The sequence below is a fragment of the Macaca nemestrina genome, chromosome 5, assembly GCF_043159975.1.
Source record: "Macaca nemestrina isolate mMacNem1 chromosome 5, mMacNem.hap1, whole genome shotgun sequence".
In the NCBI taxonomy this organism is placed as follows: Eukaryota; Metazoa; Chordata; class Mammalia; order Primates; family Cercopithecidae; genus Macaca; species Macaca nemestrina.
The window spans coordinates 77444700-77467231 of record NC_092129.1 but is presented as its reverse complement, the minus strand read 5'-3'; the positions used below and the strand labels follow the sequence as shown (position 1 = coordinate 77467231).

General features: G+C 39.1%; 1 protein-coding gene across 3 annotated transcripts in view; it reads left to right on the top strand.

The window, feature by feature from the left end:
* Positions 1–22532, top strand: part of LOC105478741 (serine active site containing 1) — a 58957-nt gene that overhangs the window by 2770 nt on the left and 33655 nt on the right. Inside the window, exons 2-8 of one of the 3 annotated variants that reach the window (XM_011736354.2) lie at positions 6675–6766; positions 9502–9538; positions 14363–14499; positions 16013–16102; positions 18057–18188; positions 20222–20343; positions 21414–21542. In XM_011736354.2, coding sequence (XP_011734656.1) covers positions 6676–6766; positions 9502–9538; positions 14363–14499; positions 16013–16102; positions 18057–18188; positions 20222–20343; positions 21414–21542 — 738 coding nt within the window. In that variant the 5' untranslated portion in view covers position 6675. Of the gene's footprint in view, positions 1–2090; positions 2172–6674; positions 6767–9501; positions 9539–14362; positions 14500–16012; positions 16103–18056; positions 18189–20221; positions 20344–21413; positions 21543–22532 lie in introns of those variants that run through there. The other 2 variants (XM_011736353.3, XM_011736355.3) reach the window with 2 other exon arrangements.

Genomic DNA, 22532 nt, shown 5'->3' with positions numbered 1-22532 from the left:
TCATAGGTAGGCAGCCATGCTTTTATGGCAGCAGCTCTGTAATCATCAGGGACTTGGATTCTTCTATCTGACTGCTCTACCGTCCTTAATAAGATGCTTCATGGTAAGATGACTGCTTTAATTCAAACTGTCAGTTGCTCATTCTAGCAAGAGGGAGGAGGGAAGGAGGAAGAAAGGCGCATACCCTTCTTTTTAAGGACACTTTTCAGAAATTGCACGACACATCCACTCATATTTCATTAGCCATTTCTTAGTAAGTGCCCATCGTTAACTAGAAAGAAAGAAAGGTGATGTAGTCTTTTTTCTTATCTGTGTACCCAGCTACAATTCAGGTTTTATAAATCAGAATGAAAGCATGAAATGAAGTTTCACTCTGGCTTTTTCTACCAGGGCAATGAAACTGCTGATATGAAGATCCCAGTGACCTCCATGTTGTTAAACTTAATGGAATTTTCAAATATTTGTTTTATTTTTAAGTTATAGTCTCTTCCCTTTTACTTTCTGTGTCTTTCTTAGTCTAAAAATTTCTCCCCGTTCTCTACTTAACATCAGTGTTTCAGATTTTATGTAATCACCATCGTAATCTTTTTTTTTTTTTTTTTTTTTTTTTGAGATGGAGTTTTGTTCTGTTGCCCAGACTGGAGTGCAGGCGCAATCTTGGCTCACTGCAAGCTCCGCCTCCTGGTTTCGGCCATTCTCCTGCCTTAGCCTCCCAAGTAGCTGGGACTACAGGTGCCCGCCACCACTCCTGGCTAATTTTTTTGTATTTTTAGTAGAGATGGCGTTTCACCGTGTTAGCCAGGATGATCTCAATCTCCTGACCTCTTTCGGCCTCCCAAAGTGCTGGGATTACAGGCATGAGTCACTGCGCCTGGCCCCATAATCTTAAAGGTGCTTTTAAATAGAAATTGACAAGCAGACTCTAAAATTATGTGGAAGTACCAAGGACCTAGAATAGTTCATCTTGAAAAGGAAGGACACAGCTGGAGAATTTATACTGCTAGCTTCAAGACTTACTTTAAAAACTACAGTAATCTGTAGTAATCTGTAGGGCACGGTGGCTCACACCTGTAATCCCAGCACTTTGGGAGGCCAAGGTGGGTAGATCAGGAAGTTAGGAGTTCAAGACCAGCCTGGCCAATGTGGTGAAACCCTGTCTCTACCCAAAATACAAAAATTAGTCGAGTGTGGTGGTGGGTGCCTGTAATCCCAGCTACTTGGGAGGCTGTCAGGAGAATTGCTTGAACCTGGGAGGCGGAGGTTTCAGTGAGCTGAGATCGGGCCACTGCACTCCATCCAGCCTGGGCAACATAGTGAGACTGTCAAAAACAAGAACAAAACAAACACAGTAACAACAACAACAAAAAACCTACAGTAATCTAAACAGTGCAGTGTTTATATAAGGATAGATAAATAGATCGATGGAGTGGAATAGGCCCATACTTACATATTCCATTAGGGTTTTTTTGTTGTTTTTTTGAGATGTGGGTCTCACTATGTTGCCTAGGCTGGTGTTGGGCTCCTGAGCTCAAGCAGTCCTCCTGCCTCAGGCTTCTGAGTAGCTGGGATTACAGGCATGTGCCACAGATATAGTCAGTTGATTTGTGGTCTCAAGCAATCATCCCATCTTGGCCTCCCAAATCACTGGGATTATAGGCATGAGCCACCACACTTGGCCCTATGGTATACTTTTTATCGTTATTTTATAGTGTATTCCTCTATTCCCTCTACTTATAAAAAAGTAAAATTTACTGTGAAACAGTATACCAAGTTATGCTGGCAGCAACCTCATATATCTCGTATAAAGTTTAGAAATTACATGTCAGCTTTTTGAGGCATTATAAACCATCCTAAAGGCTACTGGCTAAAACATTTATTATTGCTTGCACGCTAAGGGCTGAATATGGATTTGTACCATCAGCTAGGGGCTGGCTAGTTCGATGTGGCTTCACATGCTTGGCGGCTGGTGCTGGCTGTCAGTTGGTACTTGTTGGCTTCATTAATGGGGATATTGGACATTTCTCTTGTGATCTAGCAGACTAACCTAGGCATCTTTACATGGTGTTGGTCACAGGGTTCTCAAGAGCAACAAGACAGAAGCTTCGATGTGCACGTACTTCCCAAGTCTCAGCTTGCATTATGCTTCTGTTGTCCTATGGCCAAAGTTACTCGTAAGATCAATCTAAAGTCACCGTGGGAGGGAACTACCAAAGATCATGGTTATAGGAAAAGGAATAATTTGTGGTCATTAAAAAAAAATCTGCATTTAAGACAAAAACTGTGTAAAAAAAGCAGGCAGGTATAAAAGTGAGTCACCTGGAAGTTTTAGAAATAAAAATTTTTGAAATACTCAGTGGATGGATCAAATGATAGTCTAAACACAACTAAACAGAAGATGATGAATTGGAAGGTAGATTTGGGGAAATAATCCGTAGTGCATGTCAGAGAGACAGAAAAAAATGGAAGAAGTTGAGATTTGAAGGTTAGACTTTAAAAATCTAGCATACATCTAATAGGAGTACCAGAAAGTAAAAGTTGAATGGAGGTCAAAGTGATAATTATTAAGAATATTGCAGAATTGAAGAAAAATGTGAGTTCTAAGATCGAAGGAGCATACCAAATCTTGAGTGGGGTATATAAAAACAAACCCATACCCAGACATAAAGTAGAGAATTGTAAGAACATCAAAAACAAAGATCTTAAAACTGCCAGATGGAACATAATATTGATACTAATGATAAGTAGTATTTATTGAACACTTAATTTGGAATAGGCACTATTGTGTGTGTTTTACATATATTAACTTATGTGATATTTGTAACAACCCTTTACAGTAGTTCCCTTATTACCACCATTTTATAGATGAGGAAAGTGAGACACAGAGAGGTTAATTAACTAGCCCATTATCATATGTGTAGTGCTTTCAAATGTACGTGGATTTTGTTTTAATCAGGTATGGTAAGAAGACAGACACAGAGACAACTACCTTGAAAGAAGAGTTTATTATGTACAGTTCCCAAGGAAGAATGGGCATACCACACCATGCAAGGCCACATGGGGAAGTACCAGGGTCATTCAAGAGGCATAAGGAACAATGTGAAAGCATGGGCCAGAGCTTGCTTTTATTGTGTTTTTTTTGTGGGAAGGAATGAGCGAGACAGGGTAGATGAGCTGAGCACATTTAGGATTGGATAGTTCGAATAATTTTGGCAGACCAGAGAGGTGGTCTCTAGTTGTCTAGTATCTGGCTCCGAGGAGATTTAGAGTAAGGGAAGCATTGGCTGTGTGTGGTGTTTGGGGGTGTGCAGCTGGGATTGGTTGGTTTGCATATGAGAGGCATGCTCACAGGCAAGTTGTTTGCTACCTCTAGCAGTTAGCTATCCCAGACCCAGAGAGAGGCAGTCATTCCCTGGGTCCTTAAGGTCCTAAGATGTCAAAGCATTCTTAAAAAAAAAAAGACTAATACAAGTCGTTTGTGGAATTGGATTTGAAACCAGGCGGTGTGGTCCTACAGAGCACTTTCTTAAACTTCTTTGCTACTGTTTTGCCTACAAAGAAACAACAATTAGACTTAGATTTCTCCTGAGCAACAAGAAATATCAGTGAAAATATCATTAATGTACCGAAGGAAACCTACTGTTATTCTGAATTCTAAACCCTGAATTCCAAACCCAGCTATTACTGTTACTATTTTTTTTTCTGAGACAGAATCTTACTCTGTCTCCCAGGCTAGAGTGTAGTGCGTGATCATGGCTCACTGAAACCTCTGTCTCCCAGGCTCAAGCGATTCCTCTGCCTCAGCCTCCCGAGTAGCTGGGAATACAGGCACATGCCAACTGGCCCAGCCAATTTTTTTTATTTTTTTGGAGAGATGAGGTCTCACTGATCTTGAACCCCTGGACTGGCCTAGAGCTCCTGGGCTCAAGCAATCTGCCCACCTTGACCTCTAAGTGCTGGGATTACAGGCATGAATCATCACGCCTGGCCCAAACACAACTGTTTTTTAGTGTATCTAAAATAGAGCATTTTTAGACATGCTGAGAGTGAGAGTGCTAACTACATATATGCCTTCATGAAAGAACTGTCGAAGGATATACCTTCATCAGACTGATTTGAACCTAGAGGGAAGTTGTGAACGCAAGAAACAAAAGTAAGGAAGGAAATTCACAAGATGTCGGTAAATATTTAGATTGACTGCTTTTAAAAATGACTTCTTTTGGGATGTTTAAAAATAAAATGGAATTAAAATACTAGACAAAAATACCTAAGATAGGAGAGGATTGGATTTAAAGTATTTTAATAGTCTCATTTGGGAGGATAATTGTATTGTTTAAATTCATACTGTATATAGCACATTTAAAATGTAGCTATTTACTAAAGGAATAGAAATAAATGGTATAACTTTAAGCAATTAAAGAGTAATAAAAAAAAATCCTGATCTATCCAACATGTGATAAATGTAAATGGATTAAATTCATCTATTAAAAGAGAGGTTTTGAAATTATAAATGATACCAATAGATTATAACCATGATGGAAAAAGTTAAGATAGTTAAATACTTTGGAGAAAACTGGCAAGGAACTTAAAGCAGTAAATGTTAATAGGGATAAAGGAAGATAGTATGTGATGACAAAAGGAACAAAGTACTAAGTTCCTAATAATCGTGAATTTGTGTGCACCTAGGCATATCTTTTCACATGGCCCCCCAAAAAGGGTAGTATTTGTTTGCCACACTAATTGGGGTGTTCTGCACTAGAGAGTAAGATCCATGAAAGCAAGGGCAAATTTTTCTTTTTCATTGTTAAATTGCTAGCATCTAGAACAGTTCTTCGTTCATAGGAACTCAGATAAGTATTTGCTTAATGAATAATAAATAAAAAAAGGACAACAAAAGGGGTAAATCGACAAGTGCACAAATCAGTATGAAACTTTAAAAAACCCCTCTCATACTGGTAGATCATGCAGACAAAAATTGGCAAGGCTATTCAATGGCCATTTGGAGCTGTGAAAAAAAATTAGCAAGACTATAGAAACAACAAAATTAACAAGCCTAGTATAATGGATATATTCTGCTCACAACAAAGAATAAGTTTATATGATATATTTATAAATATTGACTGGAAGAGGTAACAAAGCAAGTCTTCACAATTTTAAAGAATCTATATCACATAGCACAGTAAGATAATCTTTGCCTGTAATCCCAGCACTTTGGGAGGCTGAGGTGCGTGGATCACTTGAGGTCAGGAGTTCAAGACCAGCCTGGGCAACATGGTGAAACCCTGTCTCTACAAAAAATACAAAAAATTAGTTGGGTGTGGTGGTGGGCACCTGTAGTCCCAGCTGCTCGGTAGGCTGAGGTGGGAGGCTTGCTTGAGCCTGGGAGGCAGAGGTTGCAGTGAGTGGTGATTGCACCATTGCATTCCAGCCTGGGCAACAGAGCCAGACCCTGTTTCAAAAAATAAAAAAAAGATCTTAAAAAATTTTATATATTTGGAAACTAAAAGCCACACTCTAAAACAGTTCACAGATTAGAGAAAAATTACAGTGGAATTTCAGAGGGATAATTTACAGTCTTTTTGTCGCTGGAGACAACAGTGGCACAATCTCAGCTCACTGCAACCTCCGCCTCCCAGGTTCAAGCAATTCTCCCACCTCAGCCTCCCAAGTAGCTGGGACTACAGGAGTGTGCCACCACACCTGGCTAATTCTTTTTGGTAGAGTCAGAGTTTCACCATGTTGGCCAGGCTGGTCTTGAACTCCTGACCTCAAGTGATCTACTCACCTCAGCCTCCCAATGTGCTGGAGTTATAATAATTTATAGTCTTAAATGCATTTATGAAGGAACAAGAAATGCTCATCTTAGGCGTTATTGAAGAAGTTAGGAAAAGGACAGTTGCACCCAAAGAAAGAAAGAAGAAAATAATAAAAAGCAGAAATAGAAAACAAAACAAAAGAGAGAGGTACCTTCCTTCCTTTCCCTTATAGCAAAAAGAAAAAGAAAAAAAACCTCGCTATCCAAAGACAATCTGATATGGGTCTAGAATAATGAGTTGTGTTCTGGGAATGATTGCATCATATTTAGATCATCTTTACTCAGTTGATGAATTAGTTGGGTGACAGCTCTCCTTTGATAGAATGCCAACAATTAACAAATTTCAAAAATTTTAAACAACATGGGTACTATCCTGAAAGAACTAGAGAAAAGCTAAATGCTTCTATGGATTCTAAGTGTACTGTCCACGTAGAGCTTCTCATTTCTTTAGGGCCTCAGTCATCAGAGATAAATACATATATATATTTTCAAAGACATTCAATTCTTTTCATGCCTATGTTGGTATTCTGATTAATAATATGTCTATTCTTGTTACCTGTTAATTCTTGTGTTCTGGAAATGATTGTATCATATTTAGATCATCTTTCCAATTGTGAAAATTATGCACAATTGGACACAGTGTGAGGAAGAATAATGAAAATACTAACAAAATATTATTCTAATAAGTCCCTTTTAAGTTTTTAAGGGAGAAATTTTTTTTAATTGGAAAGTTTTCTTCGTAGTCTTGAAAGATTTAACTCTGTGGGTCATCCACTGTGATGGTAACATGTTCTTGTAGTTAGAACAAGTGTTTTGATTTAGATGCTAAATTAAATTTGTTGTGATTGTTCTGCTTACACAGAATGTCCCTGGCTGCTTATTGTGTCATCTGTTGCAGAAGAGTAGGAACCTCTACTTCCCCGCCGAAAAGTGGCACACGCTGGAGAGACATCAGTGAGTACAGCTTAAACAACTCTTCTTTTCTTATAGGAACAGTGATAGAATTGTGGCCGCTTCTAAGGTGGGCCACAAAATCTTTTTGAACCCATGATTAAATCTCAAATTGGTTTATGTGTTTCTGTACTAATAGTCCACCCCAATTTTATAGACCCAGAGCCATACATACTCCTTTTTCTTGAGAATTATTTTCCCTCTTCTACTTCTCCTGTCAAATTTCATACTCATCATCGTAAACTTAAATATAACTGCATTTTCATTCAGCAGATATTTATTAAGCTCTTGCAAAATAAAGTGCCAGGCACCCATGTTAGGTTCTGGGAATACAGTGGTGAGCGAGGAAGGTGTCATCCTTGCCTTCCGGGGGCTCGGGATGTGTCTCCAGTCTACTCCATTTGGAGCCTTGCCTTCATTTAGGAAGCTTTCTCTGACACCCTAGGCCAGGTTGGATCTGTTACTTGTCATTTCGTAGGGTCAGCGTAGAACTTAGTTAATTATCTTACAGTTTCCACTATAAACTCTGTGAAGGCAGTATTTTATCTTGTTTACCACTATAACCTAGTTAGTTATTATGCATGGCATATAGTAGGTGATCAAATAGTTTTTGTTGAATGGAAGAGTGAAATAACTTACCTTTTCTGAGCATTATTTCCTTTGTGTGTAAAATGAGAAGATTGGCCTAGAACATCTTTTATTCATTTGACAATAAACAAAATATTTAATTGACCAGGTACAATTTAATTGTGCCAGGTACAATTCTAGGCCCTAAGAATACAATATTGAATAAAACAAACTCCTTTTCCTCGTGGAGTTTCTTTTTGATCTTTAAGAGAAATCTGTTTTTAAGGATAGATCATTTTCATGTAGAAAATTCTGATACTGTTTTAAATACAAAAAGAGAAGTGAGGACAAATGTCTTTTTGGCAGCATGAGTTGAAGCTCTGAACGAAGGAGTGTCTCAATATGTGCACTAAATTATAGGTTAAGGCCGGGTGAGGTGCTGTGACTCATGCCTGTAATCCCAGCACTATGGGAGGCTGAGGTGGGTGGGTCACTTGAAGTCAGGAGTTCAAGACCAGCCTGGCCAACATGGTGAAACCCCGTCACTACTAAAAATACAAAAATTAGCTGGGTGTGGTGGTGGGCACCTGTAATCCTAGCTCCTCAGGAAGCTGAGGCAGGAGAATCACTTCAACCCAGGAGGTGGAGATTGCAGTGAGCTGAGATTGTGTCATTGCGCTCCAGCCTGGGCAACAGAGTGAAACTCTGTATATATACATAAAATCTTTATATTTATTTATATATATTTTCTTTATATATATAAATATTATATATGTAAATATTATATACAAATATATATAAAGAGTTTTGTGGGCTAGCCTCAGTACCTAATCATCATGAGTACCATATCAGTTAAGGTTGTGCTCAGTGCATGTTATAGAAGCTTGAGTCCAGTGGCTTAGGTTAATATGGTTTTCATTCTTCTTACATAATAATAAGTCAAGGTGGAGACAGTTAGGGCAGGAATTACAGTTTAGCAATCTTCTTGTCTTCCTGCTCCATTCTCTTTATTGTCCTCATGGTCACAAGATGGTGAATCCTTGGGTATCAAGAAGCAGAGGGCCAAAAGCCATTTTGAGGCTTTGTCTTTTTATGTGGGGAGGGATCCACCTCTATAGACTTCCATCTATATCCTATTGGCTACAACTGTGTTACACAGTTAGCCCTAGCTAAAGAGTTGTCTAGGAATTTGAATATTTTTAGGTGGTAATCAGGTTGTGTATTTGTAAGGATTAAAGGGCATGTGTATTGGACAGGCAATTAGCAGTGTCTGCCATAGGAATTTTTTAATATTAAAAAAGTTTTCCAAGACCCAAACAAACATTTATAAATGAACTTGTAGAATATACTCTCTATTTCATTTTATTTATTTATTTTAAGATGGATTCTTGCTCTGTCGACCAGGCTGGAGTGCAGTGGTGTAATCTCGGCTCACTGCAACCTCTGCTTCCGTGGTTCAAGTGATTCTCCTGCCTCAGCCTCCCGAGTAGCGGGGATAACAGGCATGTGCCGCCAAGCCTGGCTAATTTTTTTTTTTTATATTTAGTAGAAATGGGATTTCACCATGTTGGCCAGGCTGGTCTCAAACTCCTGACCTCAGGTGATCTGCTCGCCTTGGCCTCCCAAAGTGTTGGGATTACAGGCGTGAGCCACTGCACCTGGTCTAATCTCTGTTTTAAATGGGGCTATGTACATGTATACCTAACCATCAACTATAACATAATTACTTTAGAAAACATTCTTTCGTGTCCTCACTTGACAATATAATCCTTCAATATAGTTCTAGTAGTGATAGGGACAATGCTTCCCATTTCTTTCTTTAATGGGTTGTTAACTAAAAGGGGTCAGAAGGGAAGCGAGCTGCCTGAATGTTGCATTTGGTGGAAGCATTGTAGTCCTACCAGCATCAGTAGTGGAACAGGGACTAGGAGGTGGAGAAAGGGAAGGTATGAAATGTCTTCAGTATACATTATATTTGCACTCAGTGCTTGTTGATTTGTGTGTTTGTGTCTAAGGATAGGAGACCATTTATTAATAGCAACTGATTATATTAATATAAAAATAAGAGCTTCTTATCTGATAACATATGATATAGGTAGAGACACTGTTGCCTATTTCCTTTCACACTTTTAAAAATGAAATTCATCACATTGACTTTTTTTCTTTTGAAGGAAATATAATAAAGTTTACTGGATCACTTATTTTAGGGTAAGTTGTCAACTGTGGAATGTTAATTGGCTTCATTTTACTCTATTGGAAATCTCAATGGCAGTGATTTACAGGTTGCATGAGGTATTGAAAGGGTATAGATTTTGGAATTAGACTGGTGGATTTAATCACTGATCCCACCAGTTAAATGTTGTCATGATGTGGTTTCCTTACCTTCTGAAGAGTGCTTTCTCTTGGAGCCAAATGTGTACTAGGAACTCTGCCTGCCAGGCACTGCTGCTGTGAGAAAAGCACTTTGACGCACCTGTATCAGGCACGCACTTAGTTTTGACATACTTAGAGTCACGTCTTGTATTAGGTTCTAAAGTGGGTGAAAAAGGTGCAAATTGACTATAGTCAAAAGTATTTTGGAAAATCCCTTAACTCACCATAAAGCTTGCGTGAAAGGAAATTGAGGCTGACTGAGAAAACCAACAGATGGACATCTCCCATTTGATGCTCCCTCAGGAGCACATGTAATGAATGCAGTGACCCTCTTTCAGCAAATTGTTATTTTTCATATTCCTTCTTTTACTTTTCTTTAGGGGGAGGAATATATATGTAATACTGTTGTACTGTATTTGTTAATACTTTTTACTAGTACAAATATAAAATTAACTCTCAGATGCTGAAATGATAAAAGAGATATATTTGGCATTTTATCCAAATGCATACATTTCTCCATGACATTGTAATGTACGGCAAAATATATTTAGATAATTTTTCCCTTTGACTCATTCTGAGCAAAGCATAAATGTATATATAACCTTTTCTGTAATGCAGTTTGTCTAGCTCACAATTATGTTCAGGAATATAGTGAAAATTAATTACAGTTTTTTCTTATAGTAAAGAATTTTGTCTTTCATGGAAAACAAGATAAAAGTTCAGATACATCCCGAAGAGAGTAGAGGATTCTTTTTTTTTTTTTTTGAGACAGTGTCTTACTCTGGTCACCCAGGCTAGAGTGCAGTGGCATGATCTCGGCTCACTGCAGCCTCTGCCCCCTGGGTTCAGGTGATCCTCCCACCTCAGCCTCCCAAGCTGGACCACAGGTGTGTACCACCACACCTGGCTGTATTATTATTATTATTTGTATTTTTAGTAGAGACAGGGTCTCGCCATGTTGCCCAGGCTAGTCTTGAACTCCTGGGCTCAGGTGATCTGCCTGCCTTGGCCTCCCAAAGTGCTGGGATTACAGGCTGAGCCACTGCCCTTGGCCGAGGGCAGAGGATTCTAAAGAGCCTTCTTTGTGTTCCTCTGGTGCTAAACCAGTGTCTGAACTTTGTTTTATCTGTTTGCCTGAGGGTAGAAACCAAAGGTCAGAAGAAGGTGTAGGAAAACAATGTTGCTAAACTCTGAATCCAGAGTGCAATGTTTGTGTCAGGATTTAGGGAGTGTGTAAGTCAATCTGATTAGGAAAAAAGAAATCTTCATTTTGAGATACACAACAAACAACATTTAAAATTAACTTCAGGTAGATGATGGGAATACACATTGGCTCATCTTTTCGCAAAACCGGTTTGTCATTATCTAGTAAAATTGAATATGTATACTATCAGAAGGTATGTAATTCTAGATATATGTATGTGTAGATAGATAGAGGTACACGTACATGTATGCACGGTACAGATATATAAGATACGTAACAGCATTGTTGTGATAGACTCAAACTAGAAACGTTCTCAGTGCCCATCTATGGGAGAGTGAATAAGTAAGTTGTAGTATATCCATGCAATGGATAATCACATACTATACGAAAATCTAAGTGCAGGAACTACATTTTACGTGCAACAACATGGATGACTCACATAAATACAAGGCTGAGCAAAAGAATACGTGTAGTGTGATTCCATTGATATGAATTTCAAAAACAGGCAAAACTAAGCTCTGTTGTTTAAGGATGCATATATAAACTGTAAAGAAAAGCACATTGTTATAATAAAAATCAGAATCATATATAGAGATGAGAACAGGTCAGTATCGGGAGGACACACTGTGGGCTTCTGGGGTGCTGTTAACATTCTGTTTCTTGCCTGGATATGATTATGAAGCTATTTATTATTTGTAAACTGAAATGTGTATATACATGTATATGTATATATACAGTCATGTGTCAATAATGGCGATACATTCTGAGTAATGTGTTGTTAGGTGATTTCATTGTTGTGCAATCATCACAGAGTGCACTTGCACAAACCTGGATGGCAGAGCCTACTCCACACCTAGGCTGTGTGGGACAGCCTATTGCTCCTAGGCTCCAAACCTGTACAGCATGTGACTGTACTGAATACTATAGGCTATTATAATACAATGGGAAGTATTTGTGTACCTAAACATATCCAAACAAAAAAAGGTACAGTAAATAACATTTTAAAATGGTACACTTACATAGGGCACTTACCATGAGTGGAGCTTACAGGACGGGGCGTTGCTCTGGGTGAGTGAGCATGAGGGCTTAGGACATTACTGTACACTACTGTAGACTTTATCAACACTATGTACCTAGGCTACATTACACTTTTTTTTTTTTTTTAAGACGGAGTCTTGCTCTGTCGCCCAGGCTGGAGTGTAGCGGCGTAATCTCGTCTCACTGCAGCCTCTGCCTCCTGGGTTCAAGCGATTCTCCTGACTCAGCCTTCTGAGTAGCTGGGATTACAGGCGCCTGCCACCACGCCTGGCTAAGTTTTATATTTTTAGTAGAGCCTTGGTTTTGCCATGTTGGCCAGGCCAGTCTTGAATTCCTGACCTCTGGTGATCCGCCCGCCTTGGCCTCCCAGAGTGTTGGGATTATAGGCGTGAGCCACTGAATTTTGTATTTTCTTTAAAGGCAGAGTCTCACTATGTTTTGCCTAGGCTGGCCTTGAACTCCTGGACTCAAGTGATCCTCCTGCCTCAGGCTTCTAACTAGCTGGGACTACAGGCATGCACCACTGCACCCAGCTACACTAATTATAAAACAGTATTTTTTTTCTTTAATAATTAACCTAGCTGGATGTAGTGCTGTGGGCCTGTAGTCCCAGCTGTTTGGGAGGCTGAGGCAAGAGGATGACATGAGCCCAGAAGTTTGAGGTCAACCTGGGCAACATAGTTGAGACCCTGTCTCTAAAAATAAATAAAGTCCTGGCTTTAATAATTAACCTCAGCTTACTGTATTTTTTTTTTTTTTTTTTACTGTATCAGCTTAAATTTTTGAAAAACTTTTTGACTTTTGTAATTACACTTAGCTTAAAACACAAACACATCATATAGCTATACAAAAATGTTTTATTTCTTTATGTCCTTATTCTATAAACTTTTGTCTATTAGAAAAATCTTTTTGGCCTGGTGTGGTGGCTCATGCCTGTAATCCCAGCACTTTGGGAGGGGAAGGCGGGCAGATCATGAGGTCAGGAGATCGAGACCATCCTGGCTAACAAGATGAAACCCTGTCTGTACTAAAAATACAAAAATTAGCCAGGCGTGATGTGGGTGCCTGTAGTCCCAGCTACTCGGGAGGCTGAGGCAGGAGAATGACGTGAATCCGGGAGGCGGAGCTTGCAGTGAGGCAAGACTGCACCACTGCACTCCAGCCTGGGCAACAGAACGAGACTCCCTCTCCCAAAAAAAAAAAAAAATCTTTTTGAGGCCGGGTGCAGTGGCTCATGCCTGTAATCTCAGCACTATGGGAGGCCCAGGTGGGCGGATCACGAGATCAGGAGATTGAGACCAACCTGGCTAACACGGTGAAACCCCGTCTGTACTAAAAATACAAAAACAAAATTAGCTGGGCGTGGTGGCAGGCTCCTGTAGTCCCAGCTACTTGGGAGGCTGAGGTGAAAGAATGGCGTGAACCCAGGAGGTGGAACTTGCAGTGAGCTAAGATCGTGCCACTGCACTCCAGCCTTGGGGACAGAGTGAGACTCCGTATATATATATATATATATATATTTTTATATATATATAAATATATATATATAAATATATATATATATATATATTTTTTTTTTTTTGAGACGAGGTCTCGCTCTGTCGCCCAGGCTGGAGAGCAGTAGCTACTCGTGGGTACAGTTATAGCATGCTGCAGCCTTGAACTTCTGGGCTCGAGGGATCCTCCTGCTTTAGCCTCCGGAATAGCTGAGACTACAGGCCTTGCTACTGTGCCAGCAAAAACAATTTTTTAACTTTTTAAATGTTTTTATTAAAAATGAAAACACAAACCCATTAGCCTAGGCCTACACAGGGTCAGGGTCATCCATATCACTGTCTCCGCCTCCGCATCTTGTCCTACTGCGAGGTCTTCAGGGCAGTGACACGCGTGGAGCTGTCATTTCCTGTGATAACACTTTCTTCTGGATACCTTCTGCAGGACCTGCCTTAGGCATTTTACAGTTCAGTAGAAGGAGTACACACTGAAATAGCAATAAAAGTATACTATAGTAAATACATAAATCAGTAACATTTATTATTATCAAGTATTATGTACTCTACATAATTGTATGTGCTGGACTTTTCTAGGATAGGCAGCACGGTAGATTTGTTTACACAGCATCACCACACACATGTGATTAATGTGTTACATTGGCTACTCAGTCACTAGGAGATACGAATTTTTTTAGCTCCGTTATAATCTTATGAGACCACTATCGTATGTGAGGTCTGTCCTTGAACAAAAAGTCAGTATATGGCGCATGACTGTATAAATGTTATATGCATGTTACTGTATACATGTTATGTTTCCCAATAAAAAAGAAAGAAGTTTACTATGACAAACTTAATAGAGAAGAGTAGCTCTTGTGTTACATTTTGATTGTGTATTTGTGATGCATTTTTTCTTTTCTCTTTAAGAGGTTCTCTATTTCTTACATATGAAGTTCTGGCCCTGAAGAAAGCTGTGACATTAGATACTCAAGTGGTAGAAAGAGAAAAAATGAAGTCATATATATATGTGCACACAGTTTCTTTAGATAAAGGAGAAAATCATGGTAAGTTTATTGTGAAGTAAGCCTCTCTTTGTGAAAAATGGAAGCTAGTCATTGAATTTAAAAATATGTCTATTTAAAACACAGTCTTAGTAGTACAGATTGAGCTAATTCTAAGAATCACCAAACCCTGTGAAAACCAAGTTCCTAAAGAATTAATTAAGGACCAAAGTTTAGACTTCCACATTTAATCCAGGTTTGCAACTCTCCTAAAACTAAGTGAAGTGAAGACTAACTGGCATTTTTAGTCTGAACCTGGAATTCCACACCTTAGTGGAACTGTCAATACAGAGGCTGGCTCTCAGTTTGGCAAGTACAAAAAACATGATTTTGTCATTTAGCTCTGCGATATTTCTACCTTATTTAAGGGATGTATTCATGCAAACCAAACACATGAGATACATTCGTCAATATGAATGCCAACTCATTATAATTATCTGTCACCAAGGCTAGAAAACCTGTCTTTACTAGTTAGGACATTCCACTTCTCAATATTTAGGACACATGGAAGCCCTCATTAGTGATCATATGGTTGCATGGTGAACATGAAATTTTACAGCAGAGGAGTGTATTTTCCTCAGCATATAGGTAGCATGGTGAGTCACACACTTGACTCACAGCTGCCTGTTCATACACTGTTAGCCAGAATGTGCCAGTTAACATGATGTTCCTCGAGTGGGGCAGGCTCTACTGCTTTCCTGTGTCTGTCACCCGCTGCTCTGTTGCTATTAGTTATTATATCACTTTCTGTATTTCAAAATGCTTTTATGGTATGTTTACAATTTCAATTACATAGATAATTGTTGTTGCTTATAATATACCTGTATAATAAGACTTAATCTCTTTAGTAAAGTATCTCCAAACTTCAGTTTGAGGTGAGCTCATCATGAAGGACATTTTCCTGGATATTGCAAAACCTATGTTGTATGTGGAGATTTTCATTAGCTTTAGTAAGTGTTTTTGTAGTTAGTGTTTTTGTTTTTACTTTTCCCTAACTTGGAGAGCAATCTTATTTTGGAATTGAGAGCTCTGTGTTTCCATAATGGTTTTAGTTGCATCAATAGTGACAATAAAAAGACAGCGATGCTATTTTGTATTTTCTTTGTGAAAAAATTTGGAGTTTATACATTTCTCTTTGAAACACTGGAGCATAGTGTTAAGAATACATTCTTGGGCGGGGCGTGGTGGCTCACGCCTGTAATCCCAGCACTTTGGGAGGCCAAGGCAGGTGGATCACGAGGTCAGAAGATTGAGACCATCCTGGCTAATATGGTGAAACCCCATCTCTACTAAAAATACAAAAAAATTAGCCAGGAATGGTGGCGGGCGCTTGTGGTCCCAGCTATTCGGGAGGCTGAGGCAGGAGAAGGGGGTGAACCCAGGAGGCGGAGCCTGCAGTGAGCGGATATCGCACCACCGAACTCCAGCCTGGGCGACAGAGCAAGATTCTGTCTCAAAAAAAAAAAAAAAAAAAAGAATACATTCTTGGTTTTACTTAATTTTATGATCATTTTAGGTATTGCCTGGCAGGCAAGAAAAGAACTTCACAAAGCAGTAAGAAAAGTGTTGGCAACATCCGCCAAGATACTACGGAATCCATTTGCTGGTAAATATCAAATATGTGACTTGGAATCCTTATCAGTAATCTGAAAGTCATTGGAATGATCAACTTGATACTTTTTTTCATTTCTTATACTAATATTTTTTATAGCTATGGAAAATTAATCAGGCCAGGTGCGGTGGCTCACACCAGCACTTTGGGAGGCTGAGGTGGGTGGATAACCTGAGGTCAGGAGTTTGAGACCAGCCTGGCTAACATGGTGAAACCTCGTCTCTACTAAAAATACAAAAATAGCCAGGCATGGTGGTGGGTGCCTGTAATCCCAGCTACTCAGGAGGCTAAGGCAGGAGAATCGCTTGAACTCAGGTGGCAGAGGTTGCAGTGAGCCAAGATCGTGCCACTGCACTCCAGCCTGGGTGACAGAGTGAGACTGTCTCAAAAAAAGAAAAGAAAAGAAAAGAAAGAAAATTAATTAGCATTATTCTCTTGGACTGTATTTAATTTTAAGGGCTTAATGCTTTGGACAGTTTTCTTCCTTCCTTAGGTAATTGTGAATAAATATGGAGATAAAATATACCCTATTCTCTTGATAAGTGTTTTATAATTTTAAATTTGTTAGAAAATCACTCCCATGCCTTCTCATAATGAGCATAGTACATCCACAATCATAGATTTCACAATCAGGTTAATCTACAATGTGGAGCTAGATACAAAAGAGCTTATCTGATCTCCTTAAAAAGTTGGCATTGTGAAAATAAAAGATGAGAAAACTTTCTACAGTTAAAAGAGACTTTATTAAATCCTGGTTTTAGAAAACAACCTTAAAAAATTTTTTTTTTTTTTGAAAAATTGGGGAAGCTTGACTATGGAATTAGACTGAATTTTAGATGATTTGGGAAGATTTTTGTTAGTGTTTTTGGGTGTGATAATAGCATTGTGGTTATTTAAGAGAATGCAGGATTGTTCTTAGGAGATGCAGGTTGAACTGTGAAGGGGTAAAATGTCATTTTGTCTACATCATCCTTTCAAATAGTTTGGGAAAAATTACATGTTAATATAGATTAAGAAAATATGATAAAATAATAAGAGTTATTGAATCTAGATGTGATGTATGGATGTTAACTTATTCTTTTTTTTTTTTTTTTGAGACAGTCTTGCTCTGTCACCCAGGCTGGAGTGCAGTGGCACGATCTCTGCTTACTGCAAGCTCTGCCTCCTGGGTTCACTCCATTCTGCTGCCTCAGCCTCCTAAGTAGCTGGGACTACAGGCGCCCGCCACCACACCCGACTAATTTTTTGTTTTTGTATTTTTAGTAAAGACGGGGTTTCACAGTGTTAGCCAGGATGGTTTTGATCTCCTGACCTTGTGATCCACCCACCTCGGGCCTCCCAAAGTGGTGGGATTACAGGCGTGAGCCACTGTGCCCAGCCTATGTTAATGTATTCTTTAATTTCTTTCATATATTTGATCTTTTTGAAAAAGTTTTGGGGAGAAAAAGATTTTTAAAATGACCACATATGAAAGACACCAGAATATACAAAACAAAAGCATACATGTTGAACCTGGGCAATGTAACAAGTCCCTGTCTCTAGAAAAAAAAGAAAAAGATTAGTTGTGCCTAATGGTACACACCTGTGATCTCAGCTACTCAGGAGGCTGAGGTGGGAGGATTGCTTGAGGCCAAGAGGTTGAAGCTGCAGTGAGCCATGATCGTGTCACTGCATTCCAGCCTGGGTAACAAAGTGAGACTGTCTCAAAAAACAAAACAAAACTGACCCCTGAACCCCACCAAAAAAAAGCACACACAATATTCATAATAATATAAAAGATAATATTACAGAATTGAGAACAAATAATATCAGTTTTTATCAATACCTATATACATGGATTTAACTGTCCAATTGTAGATTTCAAATATTTATAAATTACCATCTTAAAGTGAAGATAAAAGTATTATCTTAGCTGTTCATATTGTCTTGGCTTTTTCTTTTTGCAAAGACCCTTTTAGTACAGTTGATATAGAAGATCATGAGTGTGCTGTGTGGCTGCTCCTACGGAAGAGCAAGTCAGATGACAAAACCACGCGACTCGAGGCTGTGCAGGAGATGTCGGAGGCCCATCATTGGCATGGTAATGAGACCACCCGAACAGGTGGCAGGTCTTCAGCTGGCTCTTGATTTCCGATGTAAAAGACAAGGGAGTGAGATTCAGGAAGGAAAATAATTCAGGCAGTCTTAGTATATATAAAAAGTATTTTAAAAATTTTAAGAAGCTTCAATGATACGGAAAGTAGAAAGCCTGCTGACCTGGTAGTCAAATGTGTTTGGTAAGAATGAGCTCAAAAATGAGGTATATATATTTGTGTAACTTTCTACCGGAACAAAGTTTTATTTGGTTACATACTTCTTTGAGAGCAACTCTTGATTCTGATAGTTGCCTAATGTACTTGAGTTTTCTTTGGGTTTCTGTTTAATGAAGTATACTTAATTGCTTGCTACACCATACAATTATATTTGCTTTTACTTTTACAATCTACTTGACTCTAATACTAATAGTTGAATGTACCCAATTTGTATGTGTGTATATCATTTTTAATGGACTATTTGAAATATGTAATTGTGTTTCAGAGTCACACATTTTACAATAAAAATACTTTAAAAAGAACTCATATCTGCTCTGGTTATAGTACATGGACAAAACTATATTTTGTTAGTAGAGCTGTCTTGTAAAAATGGGCAAAATAGAAAAAAATAATTTTCTCAGCTAGGCACAGTGGCTCACACCTGTAATCCCAGCACTTTGGGAGGCTGAGGAGGGTGGATCACTTGAGGCCAGGAGTTCAAGACCAGCCTGGGCAACATGGCAAAACCCTGTCTCTACTAAAAAAATACAAAAAATTCAGCTGGGCATGGTGACGTGTGCTTGTAATCCTAGCTACTGGGAGGCTGAGGCACAAGAATTGCGAACCCACGAGGCAGAGTCGTTAGTGAGCTAAGATTGCACCACTGCGCTCCAGCCTGGACAACAGAGCAAAACTGTCTCAAAAAAAAAAAAAAAAAAAAAATTCTCAAAGAAAAGTTAAACTCAGAATGAGATCTCTGAAAATTAATTTGTTAATTGGTTGGCGGCTACAATTATAATAATTTATAATGTAAGTATAAGCTCACTTAATGTTGGTGGAGATTTAGAATAGAAATATTTTTCAAAATTTGCCTTCCAGGGCTCCATTCCAGACTTACTGTATCAGAGAAATCAGAGGAAGTACCCTGGCCCATAGATTTTGAAAAAGTTCCCCACTTGATCCAGAAGTACTCACCCAGGTTATTATTATTATTATTTTTTGAGACAGAGTCTTGCTCTGCCACCCAGGCTGAAGTGTAGTGGTACGACCTCCACTTACTACAACCTCTGTCTCCTGGGTTCAAGCTATTTTCCTGCCTCAGCCTCCCGAATAGCTGGGATTACAGGTGCCCACCACTACGCCTGGCTAATTTTTGTATTTTTAGTGGACACAGGGTTTCACCATGTCGGTCAGGCGGGTCTTGGACTCCTGACCTCAGATGATCCACCTGCCTCGGCTCCGAAAGTGCTGGGATTACAGGCCTAAGCTGCAGTGCCCGGCCAACCCCAGGTTATAAACTGCCACTATTGAAAATAATGTTTGCTTTCATGATTGGAATTTTGTTTTTGATATATAAAGAATGGCATGTTTAATTGAAAGTACTGGTATTTGGAACTGCAGACTAAATATTCATGGGCATTATGAATACCAAAGCACCATAGCATCACCACGGGGCAGTAGGCTTAAACGCAACCTCATGTGTTTTGAGTAGTGGTCGAAACAGCTTTTGAATGCTGGAATTGTTTTAAAAAGAAGTTAAATTGGTTCTGACTTACCAGTTTCCACCTTTGAGCTTCCTTTTTTCCAAAAAGTTAGGCTGTGACCCGGTCTCCGGATATACGTTGAGGAGAACTGTGAGATGAGTCCTGGAAATGTAGCTAGCTTATAGGTATTGTAAATGTAGTTGCACTTGGGACATTTTGGATTACAAATTTGCAGAGCAGTCTAAAACTTAGAGTGCTTTCAGTAGTTTGTTCAGTTAATCTTTACAACATCTATCAGCTGGTTTTGGTATTAACAAAAGATAATGCTTTTTCAATAGATTACCAGTATAGGCTAATTGCTCAAGCCTGTGATCCGAAAACTCTTATTGGTTTGGCACGAAGCAAAGAGAGTGATCTTCGCTTTTTTCTCCTACCACCTCCTTTGCCATCTTTAAAAGAAGTAAGTAAAACAATATTAATAATAATTTAGAGAGTGAAAAATGGTTTAATATATTATCTTCACTTTGGGTACAAAATACTTTAAAAAAGTAGTTGTTGGCTACTTCTCACAAGCAGATAAACTGGAATGTAAAACTGAAATGTAAAACTGAAATCATAGTAGTTATACAAATATTTGGTTCCTCAGGAGGGGCCGTTCCTGCTATATTATTTTCTGCCTTTGGGAATTGGGAGTCTCTGTAAACCAGTGGGTGACATGCCATAGCATATCAGCATCCATGAGTTGGTCCCTTCTGAGTTTCTGTAGGTCAGGTTTTCTTAGCCTCAGCACTATTGACATTTTGGGCCAGATAATTCTTTGTGGTAGGAAGCTGTTGTGTACATTGTAGGGTGTGTAGCAACATCCCTAGACTCTACTCCCTAGATGCTAGTAGCACCCCCTAGTTGTAACAACCAAAAATGTCCCCAGACATTGCCAGATGTTGCCGAGGCAAAATAGCCCCTGGTTGAGAAACACTGCGACAGATTTAAAGCATGCTTCTTGAGTATTTTTCCTAGACCAGAAAATGAAACTCTTAAAACTTATGCGTTCGCAGCTTTTTGAAAAATAGGAAAATGAATATGCTAGATATTAATTATTAGAGAAAATGAGTAACAAGTTCTGGATTTAAAAAGCAGTAGCTTTAATTAGTAAGGGTGCAATACTTCATTTTGAGTCAAGATGTCGAGAATGTCAAGATGTCAGATGAAAATTCAGAGTTAAAGTTTACAGTACGTCTCTCAGTTTGAAGTAGCAAACGTGAAAATATAGAATTCAAAATTAAATGATTGTTTATTTACCTGGGTGGGTGACTGTTTTCAAGACTGAAAGCAGTAATTAATCTCTGATATCTCTTTCCCTATATCTCTGTATCATATATATATGTATATGTATATATAGAGAGAGATGCACATATCATATATGGCTTTGATATATATATATATATATGGCAAATATTGGCTTTGAGTATTTGGATATTTTTTGTTGTACTCAGTTGTTGAGTATTTATGAAGAATTTCGTTTCATTTCAGGATTCTTCCACTGAAGAAGAGCTCAGGCAGTTGCTGGCTTCCTTACCTCAAACAGAGCTGGATGAGTGTATCCAGTATTTTACATCTTTGGCTCTTAGTGAAAGCAGTCAGAGTCTAGCTGCTCAGAAGGTTAGCTCATGTATTCACTTCAGTAAATATTTTTGAGTGTCCACTCTTTCCAATGTATTGTGTCAGGGGCTAGCATTCACCCAGTAACTGAGTAAACATGCTAACTTCTGGTTGTGTGCCATGCCCTGGGCTGGATGTCAGGGATGACAGGGAGGCAGGTAAATAAACAGTCACAGAGTGTGTAAGAGAGATAAAGGTGATTTCAGGAGCCCTTCACTCTGCTTAAGAGGTCATTTATAGCTTCACAGGAAGTAACTCTTAAAATTTTATCTTAAAGAATGAGGGCCGGGTGTGGTGGCTCATGCCTGTAGTCCCAGCGTGTTGGGAGGCTGACACGGGTGGATCACGAGGTCAAGAGATAGAGACCATCCTGGCCAACATGGTGAAACCCCATCTCTACTGAAAATACAAAAATTAGCTGGGCGTGGTGGCGCATGCCCATAGTCCCAGCTACTTGGGAGGCTGGGGTAGGAAAATCGCTTGAACCCGGGAGGCAGAGGTTGCAATGAGCCGAGATTGTGCCACCGCACTCTAGCCTGGTGACAGAGTGAGACTGTCTCAAAAAAAAAAAAAGAATGAACAGGGCTGAGCGCAGTGGTTGACAACTGTAATCCCAGTGCGCAGTGCTTTGTGAGGCTGAGGTAGGAGGATTGCCTGAGGCCAATAGTTTGAGACCAGCTTGGGCAACACAGCGAGAACCCCCATGTCTATAAAACATTACAAAAAAAAATTAGTTGGACGTGGTAACATGTGCCTGTAGTTCCAGCTGTTTGAGAGGCTGAGATGGGAGGATTGCTTGAGCCCAGGAGATTGAGGCTTCAGTGAGCTGTGATTGTGCTGCTGCACTCCAGCCTGCGCAATAGAATGAGACCCTGTCTCAAAAAAAAAAAAAAAAAAAAAAAAAAAGAAGAAAACAAGGCTCTCAGTGAATACTGAATTCTGATATTCTTGGGGTGCAAGTTATTCTTTATAAAAATCTCATACCTCTAA